General features: G+C 41.5%; 2 protein-coding genes across 2 annotated transcripts; one reads left to right on the forward strand and one right to left on the reverse strand.

Moving 5' to 3' along the window:
* Positions 1–7,520: 7,520 nt before the first annotated feature.
* Positions 7,521–8,248, forward strand: LOC135679283 (ethylene-responsive transcription factor RAP2-9-like). The gene has a single exon (XM_065192819.1). The coding sequence runs from the start codon at positions 7,566–7,568 to the stop codon at positions 8,130–8,132; it is 567 nt and encodes a 188-aa protein (XP_065048891.1). The 5' UTR covers positions 7,521–7,565; the 3' UTR covers positions 8,133–8,248.
* Positions 8,249–11,373: 3,125 nt separating this feature from the next.
* Positions 11,374–17,396, reverse strand: LOC135679282 (transcription factor SPATULA-like). Its single transcript, XM_065192818.1, has 6 exons — positions 16,707–17,396; positions 16,520–16,609; positions 16,378–16,443; positions 16,198–16,263; positions 12,117–12,419; positions 11,374–11,928 (listed from the first exon to the last, which is right to left on the reverse strand). The coding sequence occupies exons 1-6, from the start codon at positions 16,944–16,946 to the stop codon at positions 11,644–11,646; spliced, it is 1,050 nt and encodes a 349-aa protein (XP_065048890.1). The 5' UTR covers positions 16,947–17,396; the 3' UTR covers positions 11,374–11,643.
* Between the last annotated feature and the right edge of the window lie 44 nt (positions 17,397–17,440).

Raw genomic sequence — 17,440 nt, forward strand, 5'->3', positions numbered from 1 at the left:
CGCAGTTTACGTCTAAACTCAGATTTACGTCTAAACGCTGTTTTACGTCTAAACGCAGATTTACGTCTAAACACAGATTTACGTCTAAACGCAGATTTACGTCTAAACGCAGATTTACGTCTAAACTCAGATTTACGTCTTAAACTCAGATTTACGTCTAAACGCAGATTTACGTCTAAACGCAGTTTTACGTCTAGACGCAGATTTACGTCTAAACTTTGAAACTTGTTTGTATACTCGCAGAAGGCAGTATGCAGTTGGAATCAAGACGTAAACGTGAACTGAGATCTGATGATTGAGCGAGGAAAGCCGATTTACGTCTGAATGCAGTTTTACGTCTAAATGCTGAAACTCGTTCGTAAAATCGTAGAGGAAAGTTTGCAGTTATCAATAGGATCAAAATGTAAGTATAAACTGCAAAGAAGCTCGTTCGTAAAAGCACGGAAGACAGTTCTGCAGAATCAAACGTAAACGTAAACAGTAACGTATGAAAATACGAATTTACGTCTGAATGCAGATTCGGAAGAACAGCACTTAGAACTTGTTCGTGAAAGCGCAGAGAGCAGTAGTAATGAGGGAGATTTGCAGTAATGATAAAGTGCTCGAAAATAAACGCAAACCAGAGATTTAGAGTGGTTCGGTCAGCCTTGACCTACTCCACTTTTGGCTTCCTCCACCGACGAGGTTGCCGACGTCAACTAGGTGCCTTCCTTCAATGGGCGAAGGCTAACTGCCCTTTTACAGTTTCTCTCCTTTTGACAGGCTTAGGAGACAACCTTTACAGACCTTTCTCTCCTCACTTTACAACTGAAAACTTGAAGAACAGAAGGAGGAGACTTAAAGGCTTTACAACACTTTTGAGCTCTTAGAATCACAGAAAAGATCAAGATTTCGGTGTAGGTCTGTATCTTTTCAGTGCTGAATGGGTGGGGTATTTATAGGCCCCAACCCAATTCAAAATTCGAGCTCAAAACGATCAAATCGATCAAATCCCAGAATTCTGGGATCAGGCGGTTGCACCTCTTGACTGGAGAGGTGGCACCGCCTGGCAGAGCTCGAAGACTGAGCTCAGGCGATTGCTTCTCTCTGCCAGAGCTCGAAGACTGAGCTCGATGGTTGCATCACCTGGCAGAGCTCGAAGACTGAGCTTGGTGGTTGCATCACCTGGCAGAGCTCGAAACTGAGCTCGGTGGTTGCATCACCTGGCAGAGCTCGAAACTGAGCTCAGGCTGATGCACCTCTCTGCCAGAGCTCGAAGACTGAGCTCGGTGATTGCATCACCTGGCAGAGCTCGAGACTGAGCTCAGGCTGATGCACCTCTCTGCCAGAGCTCGAAGACTGAGCTCGGTGGTTGCATCGCCTGGCAGAGCTCGAAACTTGAGCTCTGGCGGTGCTACCTCTTGGCAGAGGAGGTTGCACCGCCCAGTCTAGCTCGAAGACTGAGCTCTGGGCGGTTGCACCTCTCGGCTGGGGCGGTTGCACCTCCCAGCCTCGCAGCCCTGGCGGTTGCACCTCCTGGCTGGGGCGGTTGCACCTCCCAACCCCACAGCCCAGGCGGTTGCACCTCCTGGCTGGGGCGGTTGCACCTCCTGGTGCAATCAGGGTCCGAATGGTTCACTCCATTCGGCCCAATTCGAATCTTTTCAGGGGCCCAATTGCCCCAAGATTAAGCTAATGGGATCACCTCCCATTTTCATGCTTAATCATCATGCTAACTACGATTAACTCTAAGACAACTTCTGCTGCTTTGCTCCGATGCGTCAATCGCTTCTTCCGGCGAGTTTCCGGCCAACTTCCGTCGATCATCCGATAACCCTCGGTGATCCTTCTGCGGACATCCGGCATACTCCTGGACTTTGCGACGATCCACTTGGCGAGTTCCGACGAGCTTCGCTTGGCAAGCTTCTGGACTTCTCGGATCTGTTCTCGCTGAACCTCCGACGACCGTCCGAACTTCCGTCGAACTCTCGAACTCCCAACGTGATCATGATCTTGACTCCGGCGCAATACCTGCTGCTTGTCTTACTCTCATCGTAGTTAATCCTGCACACTTATCTCAACACATAGATTAGATAACAAATGACAATTGACTTCATCATCAAAATCCGAGATACAACAAGAAATAACATTTTATTATAAAGTTTTTCTTTTATAAGTTTATGTAGCATTTAAAAACTTAATTTATTTATGCTTCCCACTCAAGTTCTTGAGTAGTATCCAAAATATTGTAAGTCTTTATAACTTTAATCTTAATTCTTTCTAAACACATATACTAATCAACTCATTTAAGTTTTATTTATCATTAATGTTATTATAATAAATTTTAAATGAGTAAGAAAAAATAAAATTAAGAATAGATTAATATTGAAAAAAATCAAATATATTAATGACTAATGTTCTTGAGTTTATAACTTTGTTAGGCATATTAAAGATATAATATTAAATTTCTCAAATATTGTCATACTAAATTTTAATCAGTTCTTTCATTAAAGTATCATTTAATGACTTGTTAATAAATTTAAATTAATATTTAAATATTTTAGTACTGTAGACTATAGTGAAGTCTAAATATTATTAGTAATTATCATAAGACTATCTTTTATATATTTTTTATTAGTTATTTTAATTATTTGTTTCGAACTTTCAATAGTTATGCTTGTGATCCTTTTAACTAGTTTGCTCAGATCTAATATACCCAATATAAATTACATATGCTTAAGATATTTATAATAATTTAATTAAAAAAATATATTGACATTTACAAGAATACAATGATAGAAGTATCACTGTAACAAAATAAAATAAAACTAGTACTTTGAGTTTTCGATGAACTATTGATATTATTTTTATTTCATAAATTAAGTGAAAATATTAATATATATAGTATTTATATAAAATTATTTATGAAGGATGATACCATCCTTATGAAATAATATTACTATAATTAGATATATAACTCTGAACTATAAACATATCCAAAATAGTATCATCCCACCTTATTACATAATTTTTTTTGAAGTAAATTCTCCTTCAGGATTATCTAAATATCTTACTTATGTATATAATTATGAATATTATTTTTTTAATATTATTTGAGACTAATTCTCTAATATAATTTTATAAGTTATTGGTTGAGACCACTTTGATAATTACGAGACCAATATAATAATATAAAATATAATATAAAATATTTTTATAAATAATAAAATATTTATTATAATTCACATCCCATAAACTTATTATGTTATATTACCTTGGCAACTACTAATCAGATATAATTTAGAAATATAAGATACAAATAACATTCATCAATTTCTTCAATTTATTGTATACCGAAACAAATTAATAATAATAAAATAATAGTCATAATAATTATTGAACATTAATCAATATTAAAAATTTATATGATAACTATAATTATGTAAAATCATAAATTATGTCTTTTACATAAAAATAAATATTATTTCATAATTTCAAATAAATACATATGAATAACTAAACAAATATCAATGAATAATAATTAAAATTCTCATTATCACATGTAAAATTTTATCAATATATCATATGATAAACCTACAAAAGAAAATCATATTTTATAATTTTTTAAATTCAATATGGAAACTTTAGACCAATCAATCATATTTAATTAAGCCAGCTCAAAATTGGATTATCCAAATTAGGCTCATAGATTTGGGCAAACCATCCGCCCAATTAGGTCTGTCAAAATTAAAATTAATTAAAATTAAAATTTAATTAAAATCAAAATACAAACATGATCAAGACCAATCAAAATATTTGATAAAATAAATTAAATTAGCTAATTTTATAATTAAAGATATAAGTAAAAAACTTATAATTTCTAAAAGGTAAAACTATAATTCTCCTTAGGATATATAATGAACTTTTTTTATTTTTGATGGGCATAAATGGAAAAATGAATTTAAGGACATATTGATTTATTTTTTTAAAAGGTAAAAATATCCTTTTAAACAAACATAATTCTTACTTCCTTTTCTATGATCGTTTGATGAGGCATGCAGCCATCGCAGCGTGCGACTGCTATCATCACTTTAGTCAACGATTGTCTTTATACTCTTGATTGATACCCTCTTCGATTATTTTGTGGTGTTGTGCCACTATGCCCTTTGTGCACACACAACACTTGGTGGCCGTGGTGAGGATCACCGGGAGCAATAGTTGTGCCCATGCTTCCACTTGGTGCAATCATTATCTTTAGGCGTATAGTTGATGTTGGTCGTGGCTAAGAAATACCATAGTAATGCTGATGCAATCGTAATGCTGTTGCAATCACGACACTATTGTAGTCGTCACATGGAGTGGCGCTACTATAGCCACCTATGACTAAGGCAGGCCAATCGTCATAAGGTTATTGCACCTTATGATGTTTTTGCTGCATATACACTCATTACTTCGAACTAAACTTGTGACCATCGAAGGTCATTGCCCTTAATAATATTATCGTCGATAGTAATTTGTCATCTATTGATCAAACATGAAGAACCTCACATCACCTATAAGCAAGTGATAAGACAAATTAAATAGACAAATAAATTAATAACAAAAATAGATCATTAAAACATCGTAAATCAAAATCGAATAATACATTTTCACAAGTGAATGGTGTTAATTAACATATCTAAATGTAAAATAGATATGAAATATAAGGTATTTGATTTTAAAACTTGACTCTGATATCAATTATAAGCATACCTTTTCGATGTCATTCAAAAAGTCTTTATCTAATCTATAAGTTCATCGTCATTAGATTCGAAGTAAGAATTATACTCATATTCTCTTTTCTATATATCATTCGTAAAATTATTATGGGCGATGAATTAAGGACAAAGATAAGATAAAAAAATTATAATATCTTAATGATTGATTATTTCATATTAGAAAGTTTTTTTTTATAGGCGAAAACAAAAGATTTAGGATGATAATTAGGAGAATCGCTCTTATCCATATCATCTTCTATACAATTTTACTATAATTAAACTTTTTTATTAGTCAATAATTATAATCATATATAAAATATATATTATCTAATTAGATAGAATCATATAATCTAATAATATAAAATATTTATTATCTTGATAAAATTAAATGATAGTTTGAGTGTGTTAAAAGGGAGACGTCATCGTGGAGTTTGTCATCTCGTAGCTTCGACCTTCAAATTTCCGAGTATGGTAACAACAGAAAAATACTAGTGACTCTGCAGATATGTATGCATATTATACCACTGAGTGCAAGGACAAGCAAACGAATGAGTGGAGCAGAAAAGTGTCATTGGCAATAGACAACGATGGATGGAAACTCATCCGCACTCCAATCGAGTAATTATTTTCACATGTTAATCAATGGGGGGTATAGATAGATTTGCAGGAGTTCTTTAATGGGCAAAAGTAAGGCCAGTTCTACTTTTCACAGATCATCCTTGGTCACCACCACCACCATTGTTGTTCAGAACGAAGCCGCCACATATTTCCAAGGTGTCATTTCAGGAATGGGAATTCACAGCGAGCTCACCATCTCCACACACCCCGTGTCAGATCTCACATGCTCACCGTCAAGAAGTAGCATACTAGAGCTACTGCAGCACAAAACAGGGGTGAAGAGAACAGGAGCCAAGGCCATGGAAACCTTGGCATGCTTGAGCTGGTTCGCAGGTGCCATGTGAACCGGCACACAAGCAATAAATGCTAGTTATGCTGGTGTAGTGGCCAACCCAGTGGGATCGATCTAATCCTGTATCAGAAAAAGAAAAAGAATTGAGAGTGCCTTGGTTCTTGTCAGACCCTCCTCAAACTTCTCTGCAGAGATAAAGATTTCTCTTCAGCACTTGGCTTCGTCAATTGTTGTCTGGTGCATGCACTTTTGACATGCTCAACTCTAATGGGGAAGAGCCAGTTAACATGATAGCAATGGGAGGTCGATGGACCAAAGCCTATAGAATACTTGTTTCGATACATTACCTTTCGATGTCAAACAGTTAGGTGGAGAATATGAATCTGACATTATATCACTCCATTATTCTATGTCGATGATGAATTGAATGATAATTAGGCCCTCAGCAGAGAATTAATTATATGAGTCAATAGTAGTAGTACTATTAAATTTCTATCCTAAAAAACATCTCATCATCAGAAGGCAGGCAGTAATAGTAACCTTTTGCCTGCGTACCAGTGAATGGTCCATCACCTGTTTGTCACTTTGACTAGTGTAATTTGGCACCTCGGCGGACGCACGATGCAGTGTGTTGGCACACAGAAAGGCAGAAGGCAAGGGGGAGGTGACGAGGACCACTATTTGCCTTCCGTTTCATGTGATCCCAAGTTTATTCCCGCAGGATTATACTATTCCTATGAAAGAGACTCCCATCTGCAGCTCCCATTATTATTTCTCCTCCTCCTTCTTCCCTTCTTCCCCTCCACTAGAGAGAGAGAGAGAGAATCTCGTCGCCCACCGACCACTCGTGAGGCACAACCTTGCACCGTCCACTGCCCATCAAAGCCGGTTCCTTTCTTTATCCCTGCACAAACAATATATAGGATGGATGGGAGAAGGAAGGAAGACAAAGTGTGGATGCCGGCGGAGTCGGCAGTGGAAAGGAGGAACCCAATTGCATTATTATACGTCCCTCTCTTCCCTGCTTTTCATTAGTTTATGTCTGCCCTTTGCATTCCTCGTTACAATTCCATTAGGATAAGATAACAACAGCCAGTAGCCACCCACGACGCCCGCCGCCCCCCCCCCCCCCCCCCGTCTCTGTCTCTCTCCTTTTCTTTCCCTTTCTTCTCTCTCAAAGAGTCTTCTCGACTTGTAAAGCTTTCCTTCCCGGCAACCACCGACCTGCCCGTGGCTTCATCCCGGCCCTTCGTTCTGTCAAATGGACCCATCTCAGCCGTCGGCGTATCGGCATCTCTCCCAACTGATTCCAGGAGGGAGAAGTAAACGTCGACGTCGGCGGCTGCGCGCGTCAACGCGTGTCGCGCCCTCTGGCGTTCGTGCATGTCGGTGAGAGGGATTGGGTACTCTCTCTATCTCTCTACGTGGCCGCGTGGCCGGTCTACATGCATCTGCGATCCGACTTGGAGCCTTATCGTTTGGATCTCCACCTGCGATGACGTCCGCTGGCGAATCGGCCGAACCGGGTGTCAAATCATGTTCCGTGAAAGCATCATGGTTCTACTCGTGACACGTGGGCCCCGACATGGGATTAGTATCTCAATCAAGATTACCGGAGCCACACAGCCTATCTAATCACATATGGTTGGAGTCCATCATGGCTATTAATGATAATTAATTAAGGTCAACGAGCTCTGTGGGCCACAGGATCGATCGGGTTAGTGGAATTGGTAACATCTCGACCGTCCGCCGTCCCTTTCCGTCACCATTTGAGTGGCTGTATGTTTTGCTTAATCGTTATGTCCCGTGGCCAAAGCCGTCGTTAATCTCCTCGTCCTTTCGGTGGCAACTATAAAGGTCTTGAGAGAGAGAGAGAGAGAGAGAGGTGGAGCGGGGAAAAGGAGGGAGAGAGAGAAGGGATGGAGGGGCAGCTGTGCTCCACCTCCAATAGCGGGGAACCGAGAAAGCCTCCGCCGCCAGGGGCCGGGCGGAGGGTGACGGAGGGAAGCGAGGGAGACGGCGGCGGCGGTAGCGACAGAACTTTCAGGGGAGTAAGGATGAGGAAGTGGGGGAAGTGGGTGGCGGAGATAAGGGAGCCCAACAAACGGTCTCGGATTTGGCTGGGGTCCTACTCGACCGCAGTGGCCGCCGCCAGGGCCTACGACACCGCCGTCTATTGCCTCCGGGGCCGCTCCGCCAGGCTCAACTTCCCGGACGAGATCCTCGCGGAGGACCTGGAGGCCGAAAGCTTCAGCGGGAGCGCCGGCCCCGGCGCCTGCGCCATGTCGGCCGCTTCCATCCGGAAGAAGGCCACCGAGGTTGGCGCGAGGGTAGACGCTCTCCAAACGGGACTAATATCATCGCCACCGCCTCCGCCGCAGCAACTAGGAGGTCACCAGCTTCAGCTTCAGCAGCCCCCGACTCGGCCGGCCAAGAACCCTGATCTCAATCAGGAGCCGGCCCCGGAGAGCTCCGATGTGGATTAAGCTACTAGCCTATCTCTCTGTGTTCCGTAGTTTCCTTCAGCCTTCGGCCGGCATGGCCGCCTGTGATGAAAGATAGAACAGGAAAAGAGGTGTCTTTGATTGTTCTTTTTCTTGTACCCGGTTGTTCCTCTCTTTCTCCTTTCCTGTGTTTGCTGTCGTTTACTAAGCGTAAGGAAGAAGGGGAAGGTGGTTGGTCACATTCCAAGTCACGAAAAAGAGAAAAAAGACCAGACAGACCAGGAATGAGTTCGGGTGTGTGGGGAAGATGGAGATAGATAAGACGTCGCTGAACATGACGTCGGCGAGCAGAAGAACACTGGAGATTGCTAGTGTATGCAATGATGGTGCAGGACGCCGCAGTGATGGTCAAACGGACATGACAAGCTCATGTCAACCCGCCGCAGAAGCTCAAACCGCACCGCCTGCGACGAGGCGTGATGTGTTGGTGGCAGCGCGGAGACGAGCGGACCGGGTGGGATGGCTGCTGTCACCCACCGCCACCACCACCACCACCGCCACATGCGTGCAACTTGGTATGAGGAGGGCTCCACCGCTAGTGCGGAGCAGTCCAATCCCAGTTGTGGGTGCGAGAATGAGTGAGTGTTGAGATGATGCCATCGTACCTCATTCTCATGCCGGAGAGACACTTCTTATCACCGCCGGACACGCTCGAATCGACTTCAACTCGTTGGAGGAAGACGAAGCGTCGGTGTTGGGATCTGCGGCGTGCCAGGCTTCGGACGTCGGTCAATTTCACAAACACCTTCTCTGCGTATAATTTTTTTACTTGAAGTGGATCAAAATGCATAGATTTAAGAAAAATGATGCGTAAATCAATTCCTACACACATCATCATGCATGTTATGATCAATCAAAAGTATTATGATTTCTAGGAATATTTACAAAATAATCAAATAAAGCATATTTTTAGTGTGCTTTTATGGGATGACGAGCCCGTAGCATTTCAACGGCGCTGGGCCACCGATCCCCTCCTTTTAAAGCGTGGAGGCGCTTAAAAGATAAAGATGAAGTGTCTCTGTCACGATATTGATGATCGATTGGTATCTCCGAACCATATGAGTCTATCGAGGTGTGCAAATGGAGACAAGCCAAAATGTCGTGCATGTACGATGTTGTATTCACCTTTGGATCCGTCTATTTCTTATTTTCGCTCGATTTGTCAGATTTAAAATGAGAATGAATTGGATAATTGAAATGTAAGCCACATTGGGAGATAATTAAATGGATCGTTTATTTATAATGCCTAAAAGAAAGCCTGTCATGCCTTACTAAAAACACTTGCAATAAAACAAACACTAACTATCAATTATCCCAAAAAATAAACAATAAAGGTTAGCAAGATTAATCTTCGTCGATGGACCTTCAGATCTCGAAATAACATTAATAATGTAGTTATAGTTTTAAATTTCTAATTAAAGTTTCGACTTGAGTTGATTAGATGCAGGAATGACATGTATTTCGAAGACAGTCGAAATAAACAGAGTAGATGCAGAAGGAATAATTTATCGACGATATGCAAGTTTGATGTGACAAAACTGCCCTCCTAAGGACGTGTAAAGCAGCGAATCGATCATGGGTTAGGTTTGGCCGTACCTTAATGCAGGAGATGAATCAAGTCCGTCCATCATCGTAAACCAACGTCTGAGATCTAACAGGGAACCTGTGGTCACCTGTCGACGTCATCGGTATTTATGTGATTGTGGGAAAGACAAAGAGCATAAATGACAATTTGTAACTTGAGAATAACGACACTTCACCCGATCTCTTTCTCTCGGGAAGAGTAACGGCCTCCGTTGTGGGGACCACGTCACCCCACATGCTGCCGTATCGCGAAGCAGGTAGACGAGTGCGTGGAAGGAAACAAGTGGTTAAGCAATTGTACCTCCTTTTGATCCCGATCGACGTCGATGAGCAAATACGTATAGTTATACGTATAATTATACGATGACGACGTAGAAATCCATCTCCTCTGTCCAGCAGATTCAAACTCTTCTCCTTCCCGCCTCTTCGTTCTTTGATTCTCCCAAGCCCTTCTCGCCTTCCAAGGCGTCACGTTCGGGTTTCGCTCCGATGGTCTTCCCGATCCCGGATCGTCGGAACGCCCGCGCCGGCCTCCTCCCCGGATTTGATCCCTAGTTTCTTGATCTCGTGGGACGATGGCTTCGAAGGCCTGGTTTTCGGCTACCGAATGCGAATCGGAAGGCTTGGCAGATCATCAGGCTCCTATTTCTGTCTTCTATGACTGATTTGATGCCTGAGGTAGGTCGTGATCTGCCGGAGCATAGACGCACCATGGATGCTTGGCCGTGATCTGCCGGAGCTCCTTCGTGCACTCAGGCTCCCGAGGGAACACGCTCGTCTCCAGCATGTACTGCAGCATCAGCGTCAAGAAGAAGCTTAACGGGGATCGGTAAGCGAGATGCTGATGAGGAGGGAGGGGAGACGGTGGGTTACTTCGTAGAGGGCGTCGCTCTGAAGCAGGCTTTTGTGGCCCATTTCCTGATGCCTGCTCTGCTCTCTCCATTCTGGCTCTCCGTCGCCATTTCTCTCTTCTTCTCCTATATTGGTCCTGTTCTTCTCTGCCTCCTGGGATTGGGCGGGGAGAGCGGGCGAGAGAGAAGACTTAAATAGAAGAAGGAACAAATGGGGAGCAGTGGTGGTGATGCGACTTCTTTCTCGGGGTCCCACGTCTGTTGGTGCGTACCCACTTCACCCACCTCCTGAGATTGCAAGCATGATCTCACCGCCATCATGCACGCAGGCCCTTGATGGATACCATTGAGATCTTTGGGAGCATTGCCACAGTGTTGGGCTCGGCATCCCGTGCCGCTGCTTCGGCACGAGACGTTGGCCTGCCGAACTGTCTGATGCATGGAAGGAGCGAAAAAGATGCCGAAGCAATAGCCTGGGGGTCACACAACAAATGCGGGAAGTGATGATAGGCAGTGTCTGTAACGTTAGGGGAGCCATGACGACGCATCCCAAGAAGAAAACAAGACAGTAGATGGAGATTTAGGTCATAATCGTCCTTAAGAAACCTCTGAGCTAGAAAAGATGGTAAATCTCTGTTATCCTCTTCCTTGGCTTGTGCTTTTCACTCTTTCCTTTTTCTTGATGCAATCTTTCTGTAGCAATGAAATATGGTATTATTCCTTGTGGTCAATCCAGTAGCCGTTGTTTCTTTCTATCCTCCTATGAATAACTAACTGCTGCTTACAAGTGAACACAGATGTCCAGGTTACTTCTATCAAACATTTGCAAAAGGGTTGGACGAGTCAAGGCCTCATTACAACTTCCAAGTGCAAATAATAAGGGTTTGCAAAGCATTCAACAGCCAAACTGGTGCACCTCAAAATCTTTGAGAGACTGCATCTTTGCAATGAGCACTGGGGGAAATTTTTTCCCTGTGCTTATAAGCTGGTTGAGGTCACAGCGAATGAAGGAATCACCACCAAAAATTTCCAGGCATGAAAGTGACAGAAATTTGAAATTACCGACGCAAATGCTGGATGAATTCCTCCTTTTCCGGTGGCTCCTTCAATGGCGCATCTTGCAACCTGACTCTACCTAACATGCATTCCGCAACATGGTCTGCACCCACTGAGGATGATGCTTGCCCTCCGGGATGTTGGGCAGCATCGGCAGCCATGGAATTCACCTCATTTTCTATGTTGAAAAAGCGAGGTGGAGTCTTTGATGATTCACCTGTAAGGTTCCTTGGAGAATGTCTAGTATCTGGCTGCTGTTGTGTTATCATTTCTCGTGTTAGAATATCCTGCGATGGTTGAAACATCTCAACATCAATCGATCAATTTTGCATGCTTCGCCTCAAAATTCCATATGTATCTTTTTGTTCTTCTGATCAAGCGTGTTAGCAGGAAAATTTTCCTTCTCTTTTAACTTGCAGAACAGAGAGTAGGATGAATAGAAGACTATGGTGCAGTAAAGATTAAAAAGGGTTACCTCGATGGACACAGGCAATAGAAAAGATCCATGGTGGGACTGTGATGGCTCCATTGCAACTGGAGTCTCTAGCTTAGTAATATTGATAACACTTGGTATGGAAGCAGATTGATTGGACGACGGTGACAGATCAAACGTGTTCGGAACAGATGATACTTGGTTTAGGGGCAGCATGCCTACAGCGTTCACTGCTCTGTTGGCACCCAGACCAAAATCAATACCCATTGGCAAAGCTTGCAAAGGCTGCAAACCTCCAGACAAGAACATTGGATGTTGACTTAGGCTGTTCCTCATTGAAAGCATCTGCGACAATAACGATAAGTCAACAAAGTATGCACTAGAATTTCGACGATTAAGCATAACACAGTACAATTTAATTGACTAAGAAAATGAGTGTAATAGATGACAGGTTGATTAGATAAAGGAACCACAATTTGAAAAAAAAGGAAAAAAAAAAGAAAATTTGTTGCTCTTTAGTAAAAAGAAAAAGGCATCCACTGAAATTTCAACAACAAAATTCTACTTATTCTACTTATTGGATTTTTTATTAAGGGCCATCAGAATGCTCATCCATAGTGTAAAATCTAAACTATTTATATCACAGGCATCCATAAGGGTCACGTCACAGGTTGACCGTAATGGTGGATGATGCCTACTACACAGATACTACCCTGGAGCTGTCAATAAATAAAATAATAGGACATCAATCGACATCATGGTCAACCGACTGGTTGATTGCACTGCACAGATTGAACATCTACTATATGTTAGGAATATTATCGCATTTTCAATCATCCATTGGAAAATCTCATGTACCTAGCTTATACTCTAGAGCAAGATGATGTTATCGTTGTCACATATTCAAACCATTTGCAGACATACATTAAGAGAGATCCTCATATGCTCTCTACCTTGGTTGCTCTATATCCCAAGAATTTACCGGTGATTTTTCAATATTTCACTTGTTTTGTTGAACTATAACCATATTTGTACCATCTTTGTCCTGTATTGTTCCTTCACAAATAAAATTTGGGGGTATGTGATCTTCATTCTGTATTCTTCTTTATTAACGTTTTGGGGTATACCATTTTCATCCTGTATTCTTCTATATTTATTAAAATTTGGGGAACATCCTGCAATTTCTATTACAAAAATTAAAAAGAATCGATTGGCTTCTCCCAGCAGCTTTTTTACTGATTTTCAAACTGTAAAAAACAGTGAAGGGGGCTACTAAATCAGTGTAAGTGGTGTTAGGACTAGTCAATCCAAACTCAGATTCCCAGGATCAGATGAGAATCAAATGACCCTGATAACTGCAGTAGACCTATCATAATTCAAGTTCGAGGGCCTTCTTATTCCATAAAAGCTAGGAATAAATAAAACATCAAATCCTACAGATCTCATCTTCACCTTTGCTCACTAGAAGGTTGCATGATCTATCTTGACACCATTCATACAAGCAAACCCCAGTAGCTGTGCTTCACACGAATAAATCTCTAAAAGTTGAATGCAGAATCATGAGTTTTGACTCAGAGAAACTAATGTTAGAGGAATCATAGCAGAACTTGTCCATGTGTCAAATTTTCTTGGGCTCAATAGAAGAAACACCTTAACCTTGTTCTTCTTCGGTTCAATTTTTCATTTTCACCTAACCATGTGTCTACCAAATCTAAGAAATGCTAGAACTTGTCCATTGTCACTTACCCATGTCTGTTGCATTATCTTCATAGCAATTTTGCTGACTGACCTCGCTATCATCCTAGCCACAATAAACTCATTGTGACAATGAAGTCAATGGATTTTTTCCTAACATGGTCACTGAATCCTTTGCAAGATAAATAGCAGTCTGTGTCGCAACTAATGATCATCTAATTCATATAAAAAAGATGATCATCTTAATCATTATGACGAACATTTCACCACTAAATGTTTAAGTTAAGTTTCTATTTGGCCTCCTCAAGTCTAATATATAATTCAGGTATGTAGTTGACACAATTATGGTAAAGATGGAGGGTCTAAACTAACTGATCAGTTCGTCACGGACCCATGCTTGTCCAAATTACTTGAACAATTAAAATCTGTATGATCTTTTCTTATCCAAAGAACCCAAATAATTTATGTAAGCTGCATCTGCAATCTCCGAAAAGTTCGCTTCATCGCATCCTCATTTAGGTTTCTTAGACTAGCCATGTATGATTCATGATCACATACATCAAGCAACCAACAGCTCTGGCATAGAAATATTTGAGCATATAAGCTTGATCCATCATTTTCAACTTATAACTCCATAGACAGATTGAAGTGTTAGACCCTGATGTCTGAATGGTCTTTGACCTCGAAATCAGAATCCTGACTCTGACATATCATCTAGAATTGAAAACCTCCCAAGTCCTTCCTATCAAACTCCACAGTCAACTAAAACTTCAGAATATCAAACTCACTTCTACTTTTCCCTGTTATCAACATGTCATTTACACAAAGCATGAGAGTTAATAATATGTACAAAACATCAAATTTTTTTTTTTAGTTAATACAATTGTCCTAATTACCTTTTGTGATCTTCTCTGAGCATAATCCCATGAAATAGCTGCTGGCACTTCTTGAGTGTTCGTTTCAAAACATTGAGCAATCTCCTGAACCAAATGAACCATATGCTACTTCCAGTCTGTCATGTGGCTATCACCTCTAAGTCAACACAGAAGAACATAATCTTCATATAAGCTGATCCAACTACATATCATAAAAAACAGTGGATCTATATTCCAGATAAGATTGTAATTTGCCACCAGCGACAAGTTTTTCATTTTAGGTCCACTTTCTTATTGTGTCATTGTATGACCGACTTTAATTGCTATTGGTGGCTTTCTTTCTCCGTGGTAATTGAAGAAATCCTTGGCATAGAACATATGAGAAGTCTTCTCTCCTTTAGCATAGCTTGCAGCAAATGAACATCTGACATCACTAGCATAGCATATGAGACCATGTCATCTAACCTGTACTTTAATATTAGGCATATTTGTCATCTCACTCATATCCTTTGGAAAAGGAGAAAAGGACCCAATGAATCATTCTATGACACCATGTTGAATCTTCATTTTAGCTCCATCTCAACAGAGTTGGTCTCCGCTTCAAGCTGCCGAGTGCTTCCGCAAGATTTATTCAGAACAAACTCGTCATAAGTAATACATCTTCGTTTCTAAATCTAGGATCTTAACCCTGATTCTTCTTGACGAAAAGCCCAAAGCATGTAGGTTTAAACCTAGTATTCAGCTAAATGCGGTAGCTCTACTATGTGCGGAGTCCTGCAGACATGCATGTGTCAAATATCCATATCTGCCAATTGAAGGATAATTCACTAATCTTTGAGTCAATCATTTATAAGTAGAAGAAATACAGAAACTGCAAAGGATCTAAAGATCTCAGAGGTTGTTTTAGAGACTGATTGTCTTTTCCTGGCCGACTATCTCAGAGAACTTGTTGAGTACTTGAGTCTACTAGCAGAAGATATAAAATACATTGGCAAACATTTTATCTTCTCTTTCAATCTGACAGAAGCAAACAGATCTTCTCACTTGCTAAATAGGGTCCTTTACTTGAGATCATACCTGGTGTTGTGACATGCCATTTGATGTTGATCGACTGTACAGCACAATGTTTCAACTTTCATATTCATCTCTCCTCAAAAATAGAAAAAAAAATATGTTGGCAGAGTTTGACATTATGTCTTGAAGCGGGTTGATCAGCAAATAGCATCGATCATATAAAGGAATGCTAATTAACTATGACAACACCAGCAAAAGGTTATTGATAAGAGTGTCCGAAATTCAAATTCAATAAACAACCTCAACGGTTGAAGAGAAACACTCAGGATTGCATGACTCGAAGACTCTCCCAGAATTCATTTTAAATTTCAGAAGGCTTCTAATCAAAAGGAACATGCTCCAAAAAATAGTAAGATCAAAGAGACCAGAAAGTGAAGCATTATGATATATTCACTTATTTAAACAGTAAACCGAAGCAGATTTGAGGATCCATTGCAGGATTAATCAACAGAAACGGGTGAAACAACAGAATGACAAACCTGTACTTGGAGCTGTAATTGCTTGAGATATTCGATGGCCTCATCAAGCATCGAAGCCTTGTCTGTCTGCTTGGAGCACAAAATTTTCCACGAGGAATCATACCGCGTCAAATTTTCAACGGCAATTGTCAATTGGATTAAAGACAAAAGATAAAAAAAAAAGGCCACGTGATTTACCACCTTGCTGGAATTGGGAATCAGACTCTGCAAAGCCTTCATTTTCTCATTGATTCTACTTCTCCTCCTCTGCCAAAAAATCAGATTACCACCAGCACGATCAAGTATGGATATTATCAAGAAGAAGAAGTTGTGCTCAAATCACCTTCTCGGACAAGTTGTGCACTTCTGCAGCCCTGTTTCTCTTGGAGCTGGAAGTCCGAGCCGGAGCCAGCTTTGGGGGCTCCTCGGACACCTCCACCCCATCATACAACGAATCGTAACCAGATCAGCCATCCAGTTATCCAAGGAATTTGCGTTCTTGAAGGGAAACAAAGAAACAAAGCAAATACCTCGATCTCACAGTCAAGAGAGTCCAAATCTTGATCCGGAGACTTCATCCTGGAATGTAGCAGGGAGGACCCAACAGCCCCAAAGCCATCCTCCGCACCAGCCAGTGGGAAGTCCGAAGAAGGGTAGGAAGAACAAGTGGGCGAAAGGTGCCCCAGCAAGAAGGAGATCTGATCCTGATTCCCCTGGTAATAAGCGTGGCCGCTGCTGCCGCTGCAGAGGCTTCTGCTGTGAGCATCCATCACGCGCCAGAAGATTCTGAACCAGCGGAAGGAGCGCGAGGGCGAGATGAGCAGGAAGAGGTTGCCCCGGTTGCTTTCTCTCCCTTCCTCTCAGGCAAAACCAAGCGGAGCTCTGCTCATTACTGGAGTGGGAGCGAGTACATGCTGTGACACCGCACCAACACTGCACAAGGTTTAAGCCCGCATTCCAAACATACTAATTTGGAGGGCATTTATAGGGGGAGGGGTGTGTATGTGTGTGTTTATGTGGGTCAGCTGGCTATTCTCTTTCTTTAATGTTTGGCTTCTGCAAAAGGCGTAAAGTACTGAGCAAATGATGACTCTTATCTCTGCTGCTGCATCTCTTTGCTCCCCCCTTTCTTTTTTCTTTCTCTCTGTATGTGGAAGGGCGTGGACGGGTGGATGGCATTAATATATTTAATGAGTCGTCTGTCCCACTCAATCGCGTAACTGCCAGTGGTAAGTCTCGGGTGCCATCATCGCTCATCATCCTA

Source organism: Musa acuminata, chromosome BXJ1-7, assembly GCF_036884655.1.
Source record: "Musa acuminata AAA Group cultivar baxijiao chromosome BXJ1-7, Cavendish_Baxijiao_AAA, whole genome shotgun sequence".
NCBI lineage: Eukaryota > Viridiplantae > Streptophyta > Magnoliopsida > Zingiberales > Musaceae > Musa > Musa acuminata.

Coding starts and splice junctions, on each gene's coding strand:
- LOC135679282 (XM_065192818.1), bottom strand. CDS start 16,946: ATGGATGCTCACAGCAGAAGCCTCTGCAGCGGCAGCAGCGGCCACGCT. Junction 16,264..16,377: donor TGATTCCCAATTCCAGCAAG/GTGGTAAATCAC, acceptor TGCTCCAAGCAG/ACAGACAAGGCTTCGATGCT. Junction 12,420..16,197: donor AATTACAGCTCCAAGTACAG/GTTTGTCATTCT, acceptor TTATTGTCGCAG/ATGCTTTCAATGAGGAACAG.
- LOC135679283 (XM_065192819.1), top strand. CDS start 7,566: ATGGAGGGGCAGCTGTGCTCCACCTCCAATAGCGGGGAACCGAGAAAG.